Consider the following 24,409-nt stretch of genomic DNA (forward strand, 5'->3'; position numbering starts at 1 on the left):
CTCTCTCGAATAAATAATAAATAAAATCTTTAAAAAAAGAGAGAGAGAGAGAGGCTTTTTTTTTGAGAGAGAGAGAGATTGAGGGGTGGGGTGCAGAAAGAATGAGAGAATCCCAAGCAGGCTCTACACCCAGGACAGAGCCTGCCGTGGGGCTTGATCTCATGACCCTGAAATCATGCCTTGGGTGGAAATCAAGAGTTGGACACTTTGGGGCGCCTGGTGGCTCAGTGGGCTAAGCCTCTGCCTTCGGCTCAGGTCATGATCTCAGGGTCCTTGGATTGAGCCCCGCATCTGGCTCTCTGCACAGCGGGGAGCCTGCCACCACCGCACACCCCGCCCCCCGCCACCCCAGCCTGCCTCTCTGCCTACTTGTGATCATTTTCTCCGTCGAATAAATAAATAAAATCTTTAAAAAAAAAAAAAAAAAGAGTTGGACACTTAGCCAACTGAGCCACCCAGGTGCCCCAGAAGCATTTTTTTACTTTTGAATTCTTTGCTCGTTCTTTTAGGTAGTTGTGATCAGGAACTGCTGAATTGCTTGCTAGATCCTTCTCTACGGAAGGAAGTTCCCTGCCTTCTTTATGAACTGCTCTTATGTCACAGACTATACCTCCCCTCTAGCTATCTCTTTATTTTTTTTCTTTGGGACTATGGTTTTTCACAGGTCACCAAATATTTCTGTCAGAATCTTAATGGATTTCTTTTTCTTGTTCAGTAATTTTATTTTGGTATAATTCCAAGCAGAAAAATTGCAAGGAATACTTTTATGTCTTTTATCCAGATTAATTTGCCAGTTGTTTATATTTGGCCCCATTTATCAGTCTTTTTCCCCACCCCCAAACACACACACACACACACACACACACACACGTGCGCGTTCTCTCAGATACATACATCTCTGCATGCAGGTGTATATGCACATCATTCTTTTTAAATCGCTGGAAAATAAATTGGACACCTGTAAACACAAGTGTTATATTTCTAAAGAGATCTCTCTTATGTAATCGCAGCGTTATTATCAGAAGCGGGAAATTTTAACATTCATCCATTACATCATGTAGCGTTCAGTCCATATTCTGGTGTTACCAGTTTCGCAGTATTGTATTTTATAACTGTTTCCCTCTCTAGGCTCCAGTCCAGGATCACACAGTGCATTTTGTTGTCGTACCTCTTTAATCTCTTGTAATCTCCTCAACCTTTCTACCTTCCTTAACTCTAATGTTTGAATCATGTAAGCCAGTTATTTTGTAGAATGTCCTTCAGTTTGGGTTTGTTTGATGTTTCCTGTAATTAGATTTAGCATTTTTGGCCAGAGTGCCTCAGAGTGATGTAGACTTCTCAGTGCATTATGTCAGTTTGCCGCCATATTAGTGATGTTAACTTTTCATCATTGGTTAAGGTGACAGCCACTAGGTTTCTCCATGTAGGAATTACTGTTTCCTGGGTTTCTTCTTTTGCATACTGACTTAAATCATGACAGTCACTGAGTAATTAGACCTTGGATTATTTTATGTTCATTATGCAGCTCGAGATGCTGCTGTGCAGAAGATTGAGACTATTATCAAGGAACAATTTGCACTTGAAATGAAGAATAAGGAACATGAAATTGAAGTCATTGACCAGGTATAGTGGTGATAAATAAATTTATTTATTTATTTTTTATTTTAAAGATTTTATTTATTTATTTGACAGACAGAAATCACAAGTAGGCAGAGGCAGGCAGAGAGAGAAGAGGAAGCAAGCTCCCTGCCGAGCAGAGAGCCTGATTCGGGGCTTGATCCCTGGACCCTGGCATCATGACCTGAGCCGAAGGCAGAGGCTTTAACCCACTGAGCCACCCAGGTGCCCCTAGTGGCGATAAATAAATTAAAAAAAAAAAAAGCTGTTGCAAAAAAATCTGTTGATGGACTCATGATTTTTCCCCTTTGCTGTTCTTTTATTTATTTAAAGATTTATTTATTAGAGAGTGCATGAGCAGTGGGGAGGGGCAGAGGAAGAGGGAGAAGCATACTCCCCACTGAGTCAGGATCCTGATGCACATGCGGGACTCAATCCCAGGACCCTGAGATCATGCTCTGAGCCATACAGACGCCCCTCCCCCTTTTGCTGTTCTTTTAAAAAGAGTGTTCTCATTTTGGAAAAAAGGTGTATGTATATTTTTTTCCCCTATAAATGAAATTGCAGAAATACATAATGAAAAAAATTACTTGAAATTCCATCCCAAAAAAAAATTCCTTTTTGCTCTTGTACCCACTATTTTTGCAGACATTTCTCAATGAGTATGCATACATACACATAAATATACACTAACATGTCTGCATACTATTGTAAAATTGGCTTTTGTCGTTCCTTTAAAAAATCTTTTGTGGTGGGGCGCCTGGGTGGCTCAGCGGGTTAAGCCTCTGCCTTCGGCTCGGGTCATGATCTCGGGGTTCTGGTATCGAGCCCCGCATCGGGCTCTCTGCTCGGCAGGGAGCCTGCTTCCCCCTCTCTCTCTGCCTGCCTCTCCACCTACTTGTGATCTCTCTCTGCCAAATAAATAAAATCCTTTAAAAACAAAAAACAAAAAAAATCTTTTGTAGTGTGATAGGTAGAGATGGTCATTTTTATTTGCCTTTCTTCTATTATTAGAGAATTGAGCTTTTGATCATTTATATTTCTTATTTTATGAATTTTTTGTAGTATATCTCATCTGTGATTTCTGTTTTTTAAAGTAACAAGTTGACATTTGTTTTTAGCGACTGATTGAGGCAAGAAGGATGATGGATAAACTTCGTGCCTGCATTGTTGCAAACTACTATGCTTCTGCAGGACTTCTAAAAGTTTCTGAGGTAAGTCTTCCTCATCTACAGTCATTTCTGGCTATCCATATTTGGTGTGTGAAGGGGAAATTAGTGTTGATGTGAAATTCCTGCCTTTGAAACATTTCTTATATTGACCTTTGGAACTCAAGAAGCCTAGCCTACCTTCCTGGGAAAATACATAAACTTTCAATAATCCCAAGTATCGTTTTTCCCTTTATTTATTTTTATTTTTTTTATTTAGAGAGAGCATGAGTGTGGGGTAGAGGAGGGGTAGAGGGAGAGAGAAAATCTCAAGCAGGCTGCAAGCCCAGCACAGAGCCTGACACAGGGGTCAGTCTCATGACCCTGAGATCATGGCCTGAGCTGAAATCAGGAGTCATATACTTAACTGATGACTTAGCCACCAGGCACCCTAACATTTTTCACTTTATATTAAATCCTTCTCCAGCTAATGTTTAGCCCTGTTCCTAGGCTTTGTTAGGTACAAAGTTGAGTGAGACTGTATTCTAACTTGTCTTATTCTTCCTTTGGTTGTGATCAGCTTTGAAGTGAGTTTTAGATAGACTGATTTTCCTAATGAATAGCAATTTGTAGTTTCAGTAGGTACACCCTATTCAGGAAGCCCTGATGTTTTCCCCTCACTTCCTATGAAAAATCTCAAATCCACAGACGAGATTAAATAAGCACCTGTTTTTGCATCATATTCACCATCTTAACATTTTGTCATCTTTGTTTTATCTATCTTACTTTTCTATAAAACATTTGAAAATAAGTTCCAGGCATCATGACACCTCACCCTTAAATCATGCATTTCCTAAAGGATATTCTTGTATGACTTCGTGATATTATTTGATAATCGGTCCATATTCAGATTTTCCCAGTCATCCCCAAAATATCTTTAAAGCTGTTTATTGATGTAGGATCTAATCAGAGTTCAGGGGCTACATTTGGTTGTTTGGTTTCTCTAGACTTATTTTATCTGAAATAGTTCACCTTTTCTCCCCATGATATTGACTTATTTAAAGAGATCAGGCCATTTATCTTTATAGAATATCCTACATTTTGTGTTTATTTTTTTTTCCTTGGGTTATTCCTTCATTCCATTTTTCTGCAAACTGATAGTTAAATTGAAGTGAGAAGTTTCTGGCAATAATACTTTATAAGTGATACTAGATACCTCATATATCACAAACTGTTTGGAATATTAAGTTTTTACCACTTTGGTAATGTGATTGCCACTGGATTACTCCATTTATTAAGGAATAGGGATAGGATTGAAACTGAAACAGAAGTGTTTCTTCTTGTTTGATATTTTGATAATTTCCTATAACTTTTATTCATTTTTCATTTTCAAATTTCCTAAGTTTTCTCAATTAGAATTAGGTAATTCTCTTGGATAGTACTGGCTCAATGAGAGTGGTAGCGGGCCTGGGGAAGGTACAATGCCGTACTGGTTTGCATTGTCTCCCATGGTTTTTACAGGTGAAATGTACCATGTTTTGGCTTTCATGTCATCCTGTGTTGCTTGAGGGTACCTGGCGTTGGTCATACTCCCTATGTTGTCTTAGAGAAATCTGGAGCATTATTTGAATTTAATCTTAATGTTAGGTAGTTGTTTCTTCTACTGCAGGAGTTTCCCTAATATATACTAGAGTCTGAACTATTTTTTAGAGCTACCATAACAAATTGCCACTAGCTTCGTGGCTTAAAATAAGAGGAATTTATTATTTCATGATTCTGGAGGCTAACAGTCCAAAATCAAGGTGTTGCTAGACCATGTTCTCTGTGAAGGCTCTAGGAAAGAATCCTTCCTCACCTTCTCCTACCTTCTGGCAGTTGCTGGCAAACCTTGGCATTCCTTAGTTTGTAGCTACATCACTCCAGTTTCTGCCCCTATCTTCACATGGATGCTTTACCTGTTATGTGTCTTCACATTTTCTCTCTCCACATTTCCCTTTTATTAGGTAAGCCCTAATCCCGTATGACATTATCAACTTGATTACATTTGCAAAGACCCTGTTTCTAAATAAAGTCACAGTCACAGGTTTGGAGTGGACCTGAATTTTGGGGAGACACTCTTCAAAACAGGGCAGATTTTACTGTTATCTGTTACATGGTTTGCTATTGGATCCAACAAGATGGACATTATAAGCTAGTATCTGTGTGACATGGGACTTGTAGCTACTCTGTTTGAAGAGGTGGTTGTCTATTTAATGTTTTGTTGTTGTTGTTTTTAAAATTTGTTTATTATTAGAGTGTGTGAGTGAGGGCATGATGGGAATGGGGAGCAGAGGGAGAGAGAAACTTCAGCAGACTGCCTGCTGAGTGGGGAGCCTGACATGGGGCTTGATTTCATGACCCTGAGATCACAACCTGAGCTGAAACGAAGAGTTTGTTGCTTAACCAACTGTGCCACCCAGGCAGCACCCCTCCCCCCTTTTTTTTTAAAGATTTTATTTATTTATTTGACAGACAGAGATCACAAGTAGGCAGAGAGGCAGGCAGAAAGAGAGGAAGGGAAGCAGGCCCCCTGCTGAACAGAGAGCCCAATGCGGGGCTCGATCCCAGGACCCTGAGATCATGACATGAGCCGAAGGCAGAGGCTTTAACCCACTGAGCCACCCAGGTGCCCCAAAATACCCTTTATTATTGAGATGCAATAATTTTGTTGCTCTGAAATACTAGCCTCTGGCTCCTTTCTTATTGCTAAATTATGTTCCTTGCACAGTTTTTTAAAAGCTGGGCTTCCTAGAAATCGTAGAGTGTATCCCATTATAACAGAATACACTGTATTTTGTATCCAAATAACAAGAAACACAGAAATACTCCAGGCCTCAGTACTGGACTTATGACAAACTTTATATGTAAGTATGAATCATTTTAAAGCATTCTATACTACATTTTACTCCTACTTGGGAGCCATTTTACATATACATTTTTTTTATATCTTTATATATTTTATAGGAACATCGTATGTAGAGCAGTTGATGTGTTTGTGTTAAAGCAGTGTGAGGCTTATTTTTTTTTTTAAAGATTTTATTTGTTTATTTGACAGAGATCACAAGTAGGCAGAGAGGCAGGCAGAGGTGGGTGGGGAAGCAGGCTCCCTGCTGAGCAGAGAGCCTGATGTGGGGCTTGATCCCAGGACCCTGAGATCCTGACCTGAGCCCAAGGCAGAGGCGTAACCCACTGAGCCACCCAGGTGCCCTAAAGTCAAATCTTTTTTCCCATATGTTACTTTATATTTACCTCTATTTTTCATTTAGTTTCAGAGAACTTGCACCTTTAGCTTTTAGTGTTAGCACCTTCACATAATTATCACTTTCTAGCTTTTGTTGGCTCAGACCACATTAAGGAGTTTGGACTTCATTTTATGGGTGTGGGCAGATTTTGAAGGATTTTAAGCATGATCCCTAAATAGATGAGGATTTGGGGAAGACTAAAATTTACCTACTTTTGGTAGGTTTGATTAAAAGTTTGTTTTGTTTGCCTTCATTTTTGCAGGGATCAAAGACATGTGATACAATGGTTTTTAATCATCCTGCTATCAAGAAATTTTTGGAGTCACCATCTAGGTCTTCCTCTCCTGCCAATCAGAGATCAGAGACACCATCAGCCAATCATTCAGAAAGTGATTCTTTATCTCAACATAATGACTTCTTATCTGACAAAGACAATAACAGCAATATGGATATAGAAGAAAGACTCTCAAACAACATGGAACAGAGACCAAGCCGAAATACTGGAAGGGTATAATTTGATGGGTGGGAGGGAGAAGAGAAGGAAACTAGTATTTTTAAAGTATGTACGTGTTATTCCATTTCACCTTCATAGAAATTCTAGGAAGTAGATTAATTATATCCCTTTTGGAGATGGGGAAACTGAATCTCAAAGAGTTTACAGTTATTTTTATCTAAAAGTATCAGAACTGAGAATTAAACTGAATTAAATGAGAATTAAACTGAATCAGAACTGGGCATGGCACAATCCTAGGTGCCATCCACATTGATAAGAGAGAAACCTTGAAGAATTGGCAATTCTGTGACCTTGTCCAGGGTCTTTCCAGCTTGTCATGTTTGTTCTCTCTCCATCATTTTTGTGAAACTTAAATGCTTTTATAAGGTAATTTATAACTGGGGGAAACTTGACAAATAATAAATAGAATTGAAAACCATTTATTCCTCTTTGATCCTGCCAATTCCTTATTTGAGTTCCCATCTTAAGCTGCTCTGAACTTCTTAGTGTATAATATTTGGCTATAGAGCCCTTATTGGATGATTTTTCTCAGCCAGGTGTTCTGTGATAGAGGAGATATCCAGGTTGCTTTTTGCATATTCAGACATCAAGAATTTGATTTATTGTTTTTTTAAGAGTTTATTTAGGGGCACCTGGGTGGCTTAGTAGGTTGAAGCCTCTGCCTTCAGCTCGGGTCATGATCCCAGAGTCCTGGGATCAAGCCTTGCATCGGGCTCTCTGCTCAGCAGGGAGCCTGCTTCCCCCTCTCTCTGCCTGCCTCTCTGCCTACTTGTGATCTCTTATAAATATATATAAATATAAATATAAATATAAATATAAATTTATATATATTTATAAATATAAATAAATAAAATCTTTTTTTTTAAAAAAAGGAGTTTATTTTTTTTAAAAAAAGGAGTTTATTTATATATTTATATTTATTTATATATATAATATATATTATATATATAATATATATATAATATATATTATATATATAATATATATATAATATATATTATATATATAATATATATATAATATATAAATATATATATATAAATATATATATATTTATATATTTATATATTTTTTTTAAAAAAAGGAGTTTATTTATATATTTGACAGACAAGAGATCACAAGTAGAGAGGCAGGCAGAGAGAGAGGGGGAAGCAGGCTCTCTGCTGAGCCCAGAGCCTGATGTGGGGCTCAATCCCAGGACCCTGAGATCATGACCTGAGCCTAATGCAGAGGCTTAACCCACTGAGCCACTCACGTGCCCCAAGAATTTGATTTATTTTTGATAAAAATTAAATTTAAAAATTTTTCTGGTTATAAATTCATGTGTTCGTTGTTGAAAATTTTAAACTACAAGAAAATAAAAAAGTTATTCATAATGCCACCACCCAAAAATGAAAACTTTTTTTTTTTAAGATTTTATTTATTTATTTGACAGAGATCACAAGTAGGCAGAGAGAGAGGAAGGGAAGCAGGCTCCCCACTGAGCAGAGAGCCCAATGTGGGGCTTGATCCCAGGACCCTAGGATCATGACCTGAGCCAAAGGCAGAAGCTTTAACCCACTGAGCCACCCAGGCGCCCCAAAATGAAAACTCTTAATGTTTGGATTTATTCGTTTCTTACCAGTATTATTTCTGGGCAAGTACTGCATTTTTTTTTGGGTGGGTTTTTGTGTTTTGTTTTCTTTCTTTCTTTTTTTTTTTTTTTTAAGATTTTATTTATTTTTTATCAGAGAGAGAAAGAACAAGCAGGCAGAATGGCAGGCAGAGGCAGAGAGAGAAGCAGGCTCCCTTCTGAGCAAGGAGCCCTATGCGGGACTTTATCCCAGGACCCTGGGATCCTGACCCGAGCCAAAGGCAGCTGCTTAACTGACTGAGCCACCCAGGTGTCCCAAGATTTTATTTTTAAGTAATATCTGCACCCAACATGGGGCTGAAATTTATAGCCCCGAGATCAAAAGATCGCATGTTCTACCAGATAACCCAGTCAGGCACCCATTTGGGTGTTTTGTTTTTTGTTTTTCTTTTTGCTTTTTTAATTAAAAAGAATTTAGGCAATACTGGTTATAGGAATTAGAAACTTACCATCTTGTATGTAATATACATGCTCATGTTTATGTAACATATGTTTAGTACTGACTGTATACTAGGCACTTCTTTGGGAACTGTACAAAACAATCATGTGAGATTATTCTTATTTTTAAATTTTTTTAGAGAAAGTGGTGGGAGGGGTTGCAGAGGGAGAGGGAGAGAGAGAATCTTAAGGAGACTCTACGCTCAGTGCGGAGTCCAGCTCAGGGCTCAATCCCAGGACCCTGAGATCATGACCTGAGCTGAAATCAAGAGTCAGATGCTTAACCAACTGAGCCACCCGGGCACCTTAGGTTTTTTTTAAATTTTATTTTTAAATAACCTCTATACCTAAGATGGGGCTCAAACTCACAGTCCAGAGATCAACCATCATGTGCTCCACTGACTGAGTCAGCCAGGTGCCCCTGTTATCCTTATTTTATAGATGAGGAAATTGAGACAGAGAAGAAGTTAAGTAATTACACAAAACTTCACATCTAGTCAATGGAAGAGCCAAGATTTAAACCCTGGCAGTCTGTCTGCATAGTCAAACTTTAGTCATTTGTCTCTGTTACTTCTCACTGAAAAATTTTTAATAAATACAGAAGGTTGAAAAGAAAGTAAATTCCATTGACCCCTCTCCCCATTCCCATTTCCCAGAGGTAACCATTGTAAGTTTCTTGTATATCCTTCCATATCCTATTTGCATATACAGCACAAGGGTGTCTGTTAAAAACACATACATACACATGGAGTTATAGCGAACAAATTTTTTTTGCAAACAAATGCAAAAGATACAGTAAAATTACTTTATGCTCTGAGAGGTACCACAAAACCAGAGAATTTTGTAATGAATAAAAAAAAATCTGAGTTGCTCCAATCATACCATGATTTTATGGTTTCTGCCCATTGGAAATTGTCCAAATTGAAAGTGAAAATTGATTATGATTTCTTTCAGGACACCGCTAGTATTTCTGCCTCTCATAAAACAGAGCAGCGGAATGCTGATCTCACAGGAGATGAGACTTCACGACTTTTTGTAAAGAAAACAATAGTAGTGGGCAATGTGTCCAAGTGAGTATCCAGTTGAATTCTTTCACTTTCAGTTATCCATTTATGTTAATATTCTGGCATACTTTTATTATTGTAGTATTACTGTAGGATGAGGCCTTAAGGATTTTTTTCCCTTAAAGTCTTAGTTGTTTTAAAAGTAAACTTGACGTCCAGAGACTTGAAACTGCCTCAGTATGTCTGCTAATCTTTGACATAGAGTAAAATTGTGCTTGGTAAACATTTCTGAGACATGAGCTTTTATACAAATGGGGTATTTTTTTTTTTTAAGATTTTATTTTTAAGTAATCCCTGTATCCAAAGTGGGGCTGGAACTCACAACCCTAAAATCAAGAGTTGCACACTCCACAGGCTGAGCCATCCAGGTGCCCCATTTACAAGTGGTGTATTTTATCAAGCATATTATTGTGGATAAGTTATAAGAACTTTTAACTTTCTGACCTAGGTCTATCCTTGGGGGCCTTAGCTAATTGCTAAAAACTGTTTGTTGTTCAAATTGAAATGTTTTAAATTTTTAACAGAAAGTTACAGAGCATGTCTTGAAGACAGAATTTCTCCAAGCTGAAGGACTAGCTCCTTAACAATATGATCTCATGGTGTCTTGTGGGAATGGTGTCCTTTTGCCAACTATCTAGAAATGGATAAAGACATAAATCCTCAAATAGCATAAGAATGCTATTTTCTCACAAAGTCTTTATTTACCTTTCTCCTCCCTCATTAGGCGTATTTTCTCTATGCTCTCTTGTCATCTTTTTCATATTATATCATCATTTCCTATTTCTCTGTATTTTTCCCAGATCACACTGGAATTTCTTTAGGGTAGAAAGTATGTCTTGTTTGTTTTATATCATACAGTAGTTGGTATTCACTAAATATTTGATTGTTGAATAAGTTGATAGATTTATGAAAATTGTAATTATATTCAGTTATTGAAAAAGGATTCAGGCAGATGGTAATTATTTGGGGGGAAAAATCAGGTTGGGGGGAAATCTTCCAACCCTCAGTTAATGGACCACAAATAACAAACAAGAACATTAAAAACTTTTAAAAAAGAACGTTTAAAAACTTTGGGATAATAAAAGCAAAGATTTCTAATGTTCTGTGTGATAGTTTTAAAATGGAAGCATAAAATATGATTAAGGCAATTAGATTTCTATTTATAGATTATTATAGAATTAGCATACATTTAGCTAGACTCTGAGACCTCTGAAGTGTTCAGAGTTGGCATCTTAACAATAATGTAAGACCGGTCAGCTCAGAAAGTCCAAAACTGGAAATCTAGATGGACCCACCAAAAGACTGGGGAGAAATCATCATTGACATTTTCGAACAATTACACTTAATTTGTAGGTATTTGGGTTTTTTCAAAACCAGCTACAACTAAAATAATGGTTCATCATGGATTTTAGGGAGAGAGGGTATGATTGGCATTAGAATTATAAAGTCCTTGTTTGTTCTGGAAGAGGGAAAAATTACTGATTTACATTAGACTTGTTAAGAATATTAGAGTGTCTAAGATAATAACTAAAAGAGTAGACATAGTTTTTTTTTTTTTTTTTTTTAAGATTTTTATGTATTTATTTGTCAGAGAGAGCACAAGCTGGGGGAGTGGCAGACAGAGCAGGCAGAGGGAGAAGCAGGCTCCCAGCAGGACTCAACCCCAGGACCTTGGGATCATGACCTGAGCTGAAGGCAGATACTGAACCAAGTGATCCACCTAGGCAACCCTAGACATAGAGATTTAAACTTAAAAAGTAGTAAGAGGAGGGGTGCCTGGGTTGCTCAGTGGGTTGGGCCTCTGCCTTCAGCTCAGGTCATGATCTCAGGGTCCTGGGATCAAGCCCCGCATCGGGCTCTCTGCTCGGTGGGAAGCCTGCTTCCCCCTGTCTCTGCCTGTCTCTCTGCCTACTTTTGATCTCTGTCTGTCAAATAAATAAATAAACAAAATCTTTAAAAAAAAAAAGTAGTAAGAGGAAGATGGGGAAATTGAATGAAAAAAAGGGGGAGGATCCCTGATTCCAAAAGAAGGCAAGCAGGGACAGGAGAAGGGATGTGAAAAAGAGAAAGAACAAGACAAATAATATAAAATAACTTAGGGACGCCTGGGTGGCTCAGTTGGTTAAGCAGCTGCCTTCGGCTCAGGTCATGATCCCAGTGTCCTGGGATCGAGTCCCACATCGGCCTCCTTGCTCGGCAGGGAGCCTGCTTCTCCCTCTGCCTCCGTCTGTCAGTGCTCACTCTCTCTCTCTCTCTGACAAATAAATAAATAAAATCTTAAAAAAAATAACTTAGTAACAAATCTAAATATATCAATAATCATAAAAATTGCCTAGGGATTTAGTTAGCTATTTAAAAGATAGAAATTGGGTGCCTGGGTGTCTCAGTTGTTAAGCAGCTGCCTTCGGCTCGGGTCATGATCCCAATGTCCTGGGATTGAGTCCTGCATCAGGCTCCTTGCTCAACGGGGAGTCTGCTTCTCCCTCTCCCACTCCCCCTGCTTGTGTTCCCACTCAAAATACTTGTATGAATGTAAAAGATCTGAACATCAGTTAATAAAGTTGATCTAATATATACATATAGACTAGTACATGTAATAGTTGAAGCATTTTTTTTAAAAGATATTATTTATTTATTTGAAAGAGTGAGAGCAAGAGCAAGTGGGGGGAAGAGCAGAGGGAGAGGCTGAAGCAGATTCTGCGCTGGGTACAGAGCCCAGTGTGGGACCCATGTCACAGAGATCATGACCTGAGTTGGATGCTTAACTGACTGAGCCTCCCAGGTGCCCCTAGTTAAACATTTTTAAGCACTTAAGGAACATTTATGAAAAGGGACTACACAATAGGCTATAAAGTAAGCTTCAAGGACTACAGACTACTTTTTTTTTTTTTTTTAAGATTTTATTGTTAAGCCATCTCTGTACCCAACTTGGACCTTGAACCCACAACCCCGAGATAAGAGTGACATGCTCCACTGATTCAGCAAGCCAGGTGCTCTCAGACTATGTTTTGGTTTTGTTTTGTTTTTTGCAGATTTATTTATTTATTTGACAGAGTGCACTTGAGTGCGTGAAGGAGGGGCAGAGGGAGAGAGAATCTCAAGCCAACTTTGCACTAAGCACGGAGCCTGACCTTGAGACCAGGACCCAAAACCAAGGCTGGAAGCTCAACTGATGGTGCCACCCAGGCCCCCCCAACCAGACTACTTTTTTGACTACTGTTACAGTAAAGTTAATAGGTAGCAGTAGGAAAACTAGGAAACTTATTCCTTTTTTTTTAAGATTTTATTTATTTGAGAGAGAGACAGGGCACAAGTTGGGGTTCGGGCAGAATGAGAGGGAGAAGCAGACAATGTGCGGCGGCTCAATTCCAGGATCCTGAGATCATGACCAAAGCCAAAGTCAGACACTTAATTCAAAGAACTACCCAGGTGCCCCTAGAAAACTTTGTCTAGAAATTCAAACTACTTCTGAACAACACGTAAGTCAATGAAAAATCACATTTAAATATCCAAAATAAATAATGAAATAAAAATTTGTCGGATAACACTAAAGGGATATTTAAAAGGAAATGTTTATAGTAGAAGAAAATGGAGTAGAAGAAAAGTTTAAAATTAGTGAACTAAACATCTCATTTACACAAAATAATGCAGTAGGAGAAGCAAAGAAATTAGGGGAAAAAGTATACACACACTTTCTCTTCTCCTTAGTTAAACTAAGGAGAAGAGAAAGAAGACAAAAATATTAGAAATGAAAAAGGGCATAGCTACAGATGCTGTACTATTAAAGAGATAAATAATGAACACCGGGGCACCAGGGTGGCTCAGTGGGTTAAGCCTCTGCCTTTGGCTCAGGTCATGATCTCAGGGTCCTAGGATCGAGCCCCACATCGGGTTCTCTGCTCAGCGGGGAGCCTGCTCTCTCTCCCCCACCCCCCGCCTGCCTCTCTGTCTACTTGTGATCTCTGTCAAATAAATAAATAAAATATTTAAAAAAAAATAATGAACACCTTTATGCCAATGGAAAATTTAGGTGAAATGGAGAGTTCCTAGAAAAATACAACTTAGGACTTAGGAAAAACCTTGAAGACTCTTAGAACTACTAAGTTTAATTACTGATTTTTAAAACATTGCCATCACAAAAGCAAACCAAACTACTAGGCTTAGATTGGCTTACAGGCTGAGTGAGCACATAATTCCAGTTGTATACGAAATCTTCTGGGGAGGGATGTTTGGTTGGCTTAGTAGAGATTCTTGATCTGGGGGTCATGAGTTTGAGCCCCACATTGGGAGTGTAGAGATTACTTAAAATACAAAAAAAAGTAACCAGAACCCCCCAAAATCTTCTGGGGAAAAAGAAACAATTCTTGTCAGTTTATGTTATGAGAGTAGCCTAACTTTTTTCATAAGGCCAAACAGTTTGTAAGAAAAGGAGAACTGTAGGATATTCACAGTTGTGAATATAGGTGCAGAAATACTGAACAAAATCATTTGGAAACAATTCATTAAATACAGAAATGATAATACTTCATGATCAAGACATGCAAGTTTGGATTAACATTAGAAATCAGTATAATTTGGGCCACTGCGTTAGTAAGGGTAAGCATAGGCATAGGTAAACATAGAGAGGGCCATGACCATATTTTCCAACAGAATTTGATAAGGAGGCCTCATGAAATAAAGGGAGAGCTAAAGATACTAGTTTTACCATGGTCAGGACTGAAGGGAATGGTTTGTTTTTGCTTTTAAAAGGTGAGAGACCCGTTTTAACCTTCCTGGCAGCAATGGGTAAGAACCAGAAGAGTTCAGGGTTCTAACACCCTGAAAGCTGAATGAAATCAACACAAAGGCCAGAGCATCCCTAACCCAGTAATATGCCAGTTTATCTCTATCTCATGTATCAGCTTGGAAAAGCAAGGTTGATTTTTTTTTTTTAATTGCATGGTGGTAATCAGAAAATAAAACAAACTTTAAGGGAATGTTCCTTAGACCAGGAAAAAAAAGTTTAAAAGAAAAGGATTAACTGCAAAGACTCACTTTGCTTGGTTAGGTGATAGAGCTGTTAAATCTGGGTGGGATTCAATTTTTTAAGAAAAAGTTTTTTTTAGGGGAGTGGGGATATAACCTTCCAGTTATGGAATGAAGAAGTCATGGGGATGAAAGGTCCAGTATAGGGAATATTATAGTCACTGGTATTGTAGTAGCATATGGGAACAGATAGGGTGAGCATAGCATAATGTATTGTTGAATCATTGTATTGTACACCTGAAACTAATGTAACATTGTGTCAACTGTACTTCAGTTAAAAAAAAATTCAGCTTTATTGACATATTAATTGACAAAAGATTTAAAGTGCATATTATGATTTGATGCATGTATGCATTTTGAAGGGATTCCTGCCATCAAGTTAATTTAACAACACATCCCTCATCAACTCACTTTCTTTTTTCAGATTTTATTTTTAAATTATCTCTACACCAAGTGTGGAACTTGAACTCACAACCCTGAGATCAAGAGTCTTAAACTCCATCAATTGAGCCAGCCAGGCACCCTCTCGTGTGTGTGTGTGTGTGTGTGTGTGTGTGTGTGTGTGAACATTTAAGTTCTATTCTCTCAGTGAATTTTATTCTCTACATTAGTTACCAATTATACGTTAGATCCTCAGACCTTATCATCTCAAAGCTGAAAGTTTATACCCTTTTACCAACTTTTCTCTGTTTCCCCTACCTCCAGCCTCTGGTAACTTTTTCTGCTGTGTTTCTATGAGTTTGACTTTTTTTTTACATTTCATATATAAGTGATACCATGTAGTATTTGTCTTTCTCTGTCTGGCTTATTCCACTTAGCATAATGCCCTCCATGTTCATCCATGTTCTCACTAAAACCAGAATTGCCTTCTTATGACTGAAGAATAGTCCATTATCCACACACACACACACACATACACATACACAGACACACACACACACACACACACACACTCAGTTGACCTTTGAGCAATCTTGAGCAATTCTAGGGTAGGGGCACCAACCTCCTGCACAGTTAAAAATCCATGTATAAGGGCACCTGGGTGGCTGAGTTGGTTAAGCATCCAACTCCTTTTTTTAAGATTTATTTATTTAAGAGATAGAGAGGGGAGAGGGAGGGGCAGAGGGAGAGGGAGGGGCAGAGGGAGAGGGAGAAAGAGAATACTCAAGCAGACTCCCCACTGAGCATGGAGCCTGATGCAGGGCTCAATCCCAGGACCCCAAGATCATGACGTGAGGTGAGATCAAAAGACAGACACTTGGGGTGCCTGGGTGGCTCAGTGGATTAAAGCCTCTCTTTCAGCTCAGGTCATGATCCTGGGGTCCTGGGATCAAGCCCCACATTAGGCTCTCTGCTCAGCAGGGAGCCTGCTCCCCCCCGCCCCGCCTCTCTGCCTACTTGTGATTTCTGTCTGTCAAATAAATAAAATCTTAAAAAAAAAAAAAAAAAAGACACTTAACTGACTGAGCCACCCAGGCACCCCAGCATCCAACTTGTGATTTTGGCTCAGGTCATGATCTCAAGGTTGCTAGATTGAGCCCCTGAGCATTGAGCAGGGAGCCTGCTTAAGATTCTCTCTCTCCCTCTCCCTTTGTGGCTCCCCTCATCCTCCCCTCACTTGTGCACTCATTCTCTTTCTTAAATTAAAAAAAAAAAAAAATCCATGTGTAACTTGACTCCCTAGAACCTTAACTGCTAATAGCCTACTGTTGACTGGAAGCCTTACCGATAACATTAACAGTTGATTAATACATATTTTTTTTTTTTTTTTTTTTTTTTTTTTAAAGATTTTATTTATTTGACAGAGAGAGATCACAAGTAGGCAGAGAGGCAGGCGGAGAGAGAGGAGGAAGCAGGCTTCCTGCTGAGCAGAGAGCCCGATGTGGGGCTCGATCCCAGGACCCTGGGATCATGACCTGAGCCGAAGGCAGAGGCTTTAACCCACTGAGCCACCCAGGCGCCCCGATTAATACATATTTTTTATGTCACATGTATTATATAGTGTATTCTTACAGTAAAGTAAGCTAGAGAAAAGAAAATATTACTAAGAAAATCATAATGGGGGCTCCTGCTGGCTTAGTCTGTAGAACATACTACTTTTGATCTCAGGGTTGTGAGGTCAAGCCCCACACTGGGTGTAGAGCTTACTTAAAAAAACAACAACAAACAGACAAAAAACCAGAAAAAAATCATAAGGAAAAGAAAATACATTTACAGTATTATAAAAAAAAATTACACATAAGTGGATCTGCACAGTTCAATCCCATTATGTGCAAGGGTCAGCTGTATGTGTATGTATATACATCTTGATCCATTCATGCCTTTATTCGTTTATCTGTTATGGACATACAGGTTTCCATATCTTGGCTATTATAAATAATGCTGTTGTGAGCATAGGAGTGCGGATAGCACTTTGATAACCCATTTTCGTTTTCTTTGCATATATACACAGCAATGGGGTAGTTCTGTTTTTAATTTTTTAGGAACTTCTTGTTTTCCATAGTAGTTGCACCAATATATGTTCTCATCAGTAGTGCACCAGAATTCCCTTTTCTTCATGTTCTTGCCAACACTTGTTATCTTGCATATTTTTGATGTTAGCATTCTGACAGGTGTAAGGTGATACCTCATTGTGGTTTTGATTTGTATTTTTCTCATTATTATTAGTAATGTTGGCCATTTTTATATTTCGTTTGGAAAAAATTTTATTTAATTCCTCTGCCTACCTTTAAATCAGATTTTTTTGGCTTTTTTTTTTTTTGTTTGTTTGTTTTGCTATTGAACTGTGTGCGAATTCTTTATATATTTTGAATATTAACCTTTTATCAGTTATATGATTTGTAAATATTTTTTCTCATTCCCTACGTTGCCATTTCATTTTGCTGATGGTTTCCTTTCCTGTGCACTTTTTAGTTTGATGTAATCGCACTTGTTTATTTTTATGTTCTTGTTGCCTTTGCTTTTGGTGTCAAATCTAAAAAATCATTTCCCAGACCAGTGTCATGGAGCTTACTTATGTTTTCTTCCAGGAGTTTTGTGGTTTCAAGTCATTCATGTGTTTTGAGTTGACTTTTGTGTGTGGTGTAGGATAAGTGTCTATTTTCATTCTTTTGCACATAGCTCTCCAGTTTTCCCGAGACCGTTTAGGAGACCATCCTTTCCCTATTGTATATCTTAGCTCTTTTGTCATAAATTAATTGATCATATATGCATGGGTTTATTTCTGTGCTGTCTTCTGTTCCGTTGATCTGTGTGTGTCTTTTTATGGCAATACCATACTGTTTTATTACTGTAGCTTTGTAATATAGTTTGAAATCAGGAAGTATGATGCCTCCTTTTTTTTTTTTTTAAAAGATTTTATTTATTTATTTGACAGGCAGAGATAAGTAGGCGGAGAGGCAGAGAGAGAGAGAGGAGGAAGCAGGCTCCCTGCTGAGCAGAGAGCCTGATGCGGGGCTCAATCCCAGGACCCTGGCATCATGACCTGAGCCGGAGGCAGAGGCTTTAACCCACTGAGCCACCCAGGCACCCCGATGCCTCCTGTTTTGTTTTGTTTTTTCCCCTAAAAAAAGAGGTTCTTTGGAAGTCTTTTATGATTCCACACAGATTTTTTTTAAAGGATTATTTATTCATTTATTTGACAGAGAGAGATCACAAGTAGGCAGAGCAGCAGGCAGAGAGAGAGGGAGAAGCAGGCTCCCCACTGAGCGGAGAGCCCGATGTGGGGCTCAATCCCAGGACTCTGGGACCATTACCTGAACCGAAGGCAGAGGCTTACCCCTCTGAGCCACCCAGGCGCCCCTCCATACAGATTTTACGATTGTTTTTTCTTCTATGAAAAATGCTATTAGGATTTTGATAAGGATTAAACTAAATCTATAGATTAATTTGGGTAGTATGGCCATTTTAACAATAATAATTCTTCTAGTCCGTGAGCTTGGAATATCTTTTTATTTATTTGTATCTTCTTCAGTTTCTTTCATCAGTATCTTAGAGTTTTCAGTGTGCCAGTCGTCCACTTCCTTAGTTAAATTTATCCCTAAATATGTACCATTTTTGGTGCAGTTATAAATTATTTTCTTGATTTTCTTTCTGATAGTTGTTAGTGTTAGAAACACAATTGATTTTTTATGTCGACTTTGTATCATGCACCTTTACTGAATTTGTTTATTAGTTTTATTTTATTTTCATTTATTTATTTTTTAAAGATTTTGTTTGAGAGAAAGTGGGGGGAGGGGCCGAGAGTGAGGGGGGCAGGGGACAAGCAGACTCCCTGCTGAGTGCAGACCCTGATGCAGAGCTTGATTTCAGGACCGTGAGATCATGACCTGAGCCAAAATCGAGAGTCAGACACTTAACCAACCGAGCCACCCAAACACTCCTGTTTATTATTTTTAACTGTTTTGCGGTGGAGTCTTCACATATGTTCAAATAGAGACACTGTTCTTCTTCCTTTGCAATTTGGACACATCTCTCTTTTTTTTTTTTTCCTAATTGCTCTGGCTAGAATTTCCAGTACTATGTTGAATAAAAGTGGAGACAGTGAGTATCCTTGTCTTGTTCTTGATCTTAGAGGAAAAGCTTTCAGTTTTTCACCATTATGTTAGCTGTAGGCTTGTCATATATGGCCTTTATTATTTTGAAGTGTACCCCCTCTATATCGTTTGTTGAGAGTTGTTATCAAGAATAGATGTTGAATTGCGTCAAGTATTTTTTTCTGCATCGTTGAAATGATCATACGATTTTTATCTTTTGCTTTGTTAGTGTATATCATACCGATTAATTTGCAGATATTGAACCATCCTTGCATCCCTGGTAACTACCACTTGGTCATCATGTGTGATCCTTTTTTAATATACTGTTGAATTCTGTTTGCTAATATTTTGTTGGGGACTTTTACATGTATATTTTTCAGGGATATTGGCTTGTAATTTTCTTGTAGTGTCACTGTCTGGCTTTGGGGTCATGGTAATGCTAGCTTTGTAAAATGAACTTATAAGTGTTCCCTCATATTTTTTGGAAAAGTTTGAGGAAAATTTGTATCAATTCTTCACATATTTAGTAGAAACCATCCTTTACGCCATCTGATCCTGGAATTTCCTTTGTTGGGAGGTCTTTGATTACTGATTCAGTCTCCTTACTAGTAGTTGTTCTGTTCACATTTTCTGTCTTTATGAGTCAGTCATGATAGTATGTGTGTTTCTAGGAATTTATCCATTTCTTCTAGGTTGTTCACTTTGTTGGCATACAATTTTCATAGTTTTTTTCTTAAACATTTTACTTATCTATTTTTAAGATTTTATTTTATTTTAATTTTTTTAAAAGATTTTATTTATTTATTTGACAGACAGAGATCCCAAGTAGGCAGAGCGGCAGGCAGAGAGAGAGAGGAGGAAGCAGGCTCCCTGCTAAGGAGAGAGCCCAATGTGGGGCTCAATCCCAGAACTCTGGGATCATAACCCGCGCCGAAGGCAGAGGCTTTAACCCACTCAGCCACCCAGGCACCCCTAAGATTTTATTTTTAAGTAATCTCTGCACCCATTGTGGTACTCAGACTCACAACCCTGAGATAGAGAGTCACATGCTCTATTGACTGAGTCAGCTGTGTGCCCCTATAATTGTTCATAGTTTTATGATCCTTTGTATTTGTGTGATGTTAGTTGTAATGTGTCCTCTTTTTAAAATTATTTTATTATTTGGGTCCTTCTCTTTTTTTCCTTGTTAAGTCAAGGCAGAGGTTTGTCTGTTTTATCTTTTTAACAAAACAGCTCTTTAGTCTTTAATCTTTTCTCTTGTCTTGTCTCTACTTTCACTTTCATCTTTGTTATTTCCTTTTCTGTACTAATTTTGGGCTTAGTTCTTTTTCTAGCTCCTTGTGGTGTAAAGTAGATTGAAATTTTTCTTAATGTAGGCATTTATTGCTACGAATTTCCTCCATAAAACCTTTTGCTTCATCCCTTAAGTTTTGATATGTTGTATTTCCATTTTCACTTATCTTTTTTTTTCTTCATTTTCACTTGTCATAAGATTTTTTAAATTTCTCTTTGATTTCATCTTTGACTCATTGGTTATTTAGTAGTGTGTTGCTTGATCTTCACATATTTGTGAATTCCCAGTTGTTTTCTTGTAACTGATTTTTAATCTTGTTTTAAGTAGGAGTTAATTGTTTTGTTAGGGTTTGAAGGAAAAAAGAATTCAAGTTACTTTCTTTTTTCTCTTTTAGGTACATACCTCCTGATAAGAGAGAAGAAAATGACCAGTCAACCCACAAGTGGATGGTATATGTCCGAGGGTCTCGTAGAGAACCCAGCATTAATCATTTCGTCAAGAAAGTTTGGTTCTTTCTTCATCCCAGCTATAAGCCAAATGACCTTGTGGAGGTTAGGTAAGCACAGTTGAGTTATTTAATTTAAAAAGTACAGCTTTACTGAAGTGGAAGAAGAGTGATTTAACTTGAGAACATTCCCTTTAATTATTATATTATTAATAATTTACTTAGCTTTGGCTTTTAGTCACAATAGAGTTTTTTTTTAATTTTTTTAATTTTTTTATAAACATATAATGTATTTATATCCCCAGGGGTACAGGTCTGTGAATTGCCAGGTTTACACATTTCATAGTACTCACCATAGCACATGCCCTCCCCAATGTCCATAACCCCACCACCCTCACCCTACCCCCCTACCCCCAGCATCATAATAGAGTTTTAACTGTGGTTCCCTCTTGCATATTATTGTGTCCCTGAAAAGGCAGTATCTCCTGTCAATTATATTAATGGATTTTGCTCCCCCTGGAAAGAACTGAATTTATATAGATACAGATAAATATAAAAATGTTCCTATTTTTTATAAATATCAGAATATAGTAGAATTAAACATAGGATTCTAACATTACAGAAATAATCAATTTTGGAAGTTCCCCATGATCTCATCCTCTTAGAAGTAACCCCAGTGATATTTTTCCTACATATATTTACCTAGTATAGTTGCTGTTTGTTGTTGTTGGTATTATTATTTCAGAAAGATAGAATAATTATATATATATGCTATTCTGAAATTTGTTTCATTTAGGTGTATTCTTTTTTTTTTTAATTATTTATTTTAGAGAGTGGGAGCGTGTGTGACTGGGTTGGGGGACAAAGGGAGAGGGAGAGATAGAATCCCTAAGCAGACTCCCCACTGAGCATGGAACCCAAAGCAGAGTTTGACTCCAAGACCCTGAGACCATAACCTGAGCCAAAATCAAGAGTCAGATGCTTAACCAACTGAGCCACTCAGGGACCCCTATTTTATTTATTTATTTGAGAGAAAGAAAGATCACGTGTACGTGAGAGTGGGAGGAGGGGCAGAAGGAGAGCATCTCAAGCAGATTCCACACTGAACTTGGAGCTCAATGCAGGGCTCAATCTCATGACCAATGAGGTCATGACCTTTGCCATCCAGGCACCCCTTATGTGTGTTCTTTATATCTTTATATGAGGTTACATATCACATACACATTCATTGTGTGATTGTATTGTAGAAGTGGTTTTGGTTTATTATCAGTGAAATTTCCTATATCCTCAGCTCTCTTCAGAATGTTCCCTCTACTCCTGACTCAAATAAAACATGGCTATCTTCTGAGAACACTGCTTCTGACAACAGCTTTCAAGGGCAGTTGTTTTTTCCTCTCACACCATGTGCCATTGGGTTGGGGGTGGGGGGTGGTGGATGGGTGTGTCTTCCTTGCACATATTTGTGGCTTCTAGACCTTCTTTTTCCTTTTTCTGTCTAAAAATTTTCAGCTCTTTTGGAGCGTTGTATGATCCTTCTTGTTGCAGACATCTACTGATTTCCCAGTTACTTCCCTCTTTCAAAAATAGTTTTAGCACCTTATTGTTCTAATGTTTCCTCTTGGTGTCATTCTTAAGGACTTTGACATGGGTGTAGACAACTCACCGAGAACTCTAATTTCTCTGTTCACTGATTTCCTCACTTTTATAATGAGGTTATTATGGTAGTGATACACTGTGAAATCTAAGCTAAGGAGAGAAGGAAATTATATAAAGAGAAGTGAGAGGTAATGAAAGTTGGTGTGGGTAATAAGTGGAATTCCCAGTGGGTCAGAGGATAGTTGGATTAGGGATGGAGCTGGAAAGATGGGAATTGATAGGTGGTCAGAAAGTGACATACTGGGAAATAGGATTTTTTTATCTTCTTCTTGTGGATGACAGTTGTCCCAATATCAATTTATTGGTTGATCCATCTTTTTCTTGTATTCAGTGTACACTAAAGTCCCATATAAGTATGGATCAAATGCTAGGCTCTCTTAATATTTGTTTATGTACCAGTATTATACTATTTAAATTGTTTGCTTTATAGCATTTTCTCTTTGCATGGGTATGTTCCCTTGATGATTATTACTGTTATTCTGAGAATCTTTTCTTGGCCATTCTTGAGCATACATGTTGTTCCAGATTACTTTAGAATCCAAGTGTCAAGTTATGGTTTAAAATTACATTGAATTAATGATTTTCACATATTTTATGATATTGAATCTTTCTATCTCCTGTCTACCCTAGAGAATGAATCATTATAGTGGTTTTCAATGCAAATCAGATTTTTTTTCCTTTTAGTGTTCATAAACTTACTTCATTGCCTTGACATATTTCACTGGGTAGAACCTCAGAAAATTGTTTGATACTTTGTTTTTTTGTTTTTTTTTTTAAAGATTTTATTTATTTATTTGACAGACAGAGATCACAAGTAGGCAGAGAGGCAGGCAGAGAGAGAGGAGGAAGCAGGCTCCCTGCTGAGCAGAGAGCCCCATGCGGGGCTTGATCCCAGGACCCTAGGATCATGACCTGAGCCGAAGGCAGAGGCTTTAACCCACTGAGCCACCCAGGCGCCCCTGTTTGATACTTTGTTTTATTCTAATAGTGGAGTTTAATTGATAAAAGAGCAATTTCATTTTTAGGCTCTCCAACATGAGTGTTGAAAAAACCATGTCTTTAGCCCAGTATTCTGTGGTTTTTTGTTCTTGGTCATTGATACATTTCACCTTCTGTGAAGAATCCAGAAATAAAGAAGTCTGTTTGGGGATGGCAGTCCTATTTCTGTGTGAAATTACGTGTATCTTTTTGAAGTTTAACATTTCCGTAGGTGATGTCTGTTGGTAAGTCTTAGATTCCTTTTTTGCTTCCAAAAATACAGTTAGGGAGAAATTTCCTGTTAAAAGCATTGTTCCTTTTTCCTGGCCTTTATACAGCAGTCTTTCCTGTTCATTCACTAGAGTTTAACCAAAGTACGGAAACTAAGGAACGCAGCTGATTTGCTATATCCATTTTAAGAGAAATCCAACATACAAATAGTATAATTGATGCATATTGCAGAATGAATTTAGGCTCTCTACTTCACTGGAATTTAATGACCAGACATGTCATCAGTAGAGCTGTAATTCTTTTAAAGTTCACCATGCCTCTAGGCTCTGCTGCATCCGTTTCAAACTGCTGTCTCAGGTAGACCTTGTCACTTGACTCCAAGCCTGTTCTTTAATTTCTGTCTGAAACTATCCCAGCATCATGGTTACTTCTCTGACTAACTCAGCCGGTGTTCAGCTGGTTTCTCCCGTCCAGGGCAGTCTAGTTTGCTTTGCTTTCTTCTCTCTGGTAATAACATAGCTATTGCTTTTTCTCCCTTCTGAGCCACTCT

At 38.0% G+C, this 24,409-nt stretch overlaps 1 protein-coding gene across 1 annotated transcript in view; it reads left to right on the forward strand.

Moving 5' to 3' along the window:
- Positions 1–24,409, forward strand: part of YEATS2 (YEATS domain containing 2) — a 115,172-nt gene that overhangs the window by 27,535 nt on the left and 63,228 nt on the right. Inside the window, exons 3-7 of the mRNA XM_080797750.1 lie at positions 1,526–1,623; positions 2,739–2,831; positions 6,309–6,554; positions 9,586–9,701; positions 20,944–21,105. Of these exons, the coding sequence (XP_080653876.1) occupies positions 1,526–1,623; positions 2,739–2,831; positions 6,309–6,554; positions 9,586–9,701; positions 20,944–21,105 (715 nt within the window). The remainder of the gene's footprint in view (positions 1–1,525; positions 1,624–2,738; positions 2,832–6,308; positions 6,555–9,585; positions 9,702–20,943; positions 21,106–24,409) is intronic.

Source organism: Martes martes (assembly GCF_963455335.1).
Source record: "Martes martes genome assembly, chromosome: 1".
Classification (NCBI taxonomy): Eukaryota; Metazoa; Chordata; class Mammalia; order Carnivora; family Mustelidae; genus Martes; species Martes martes.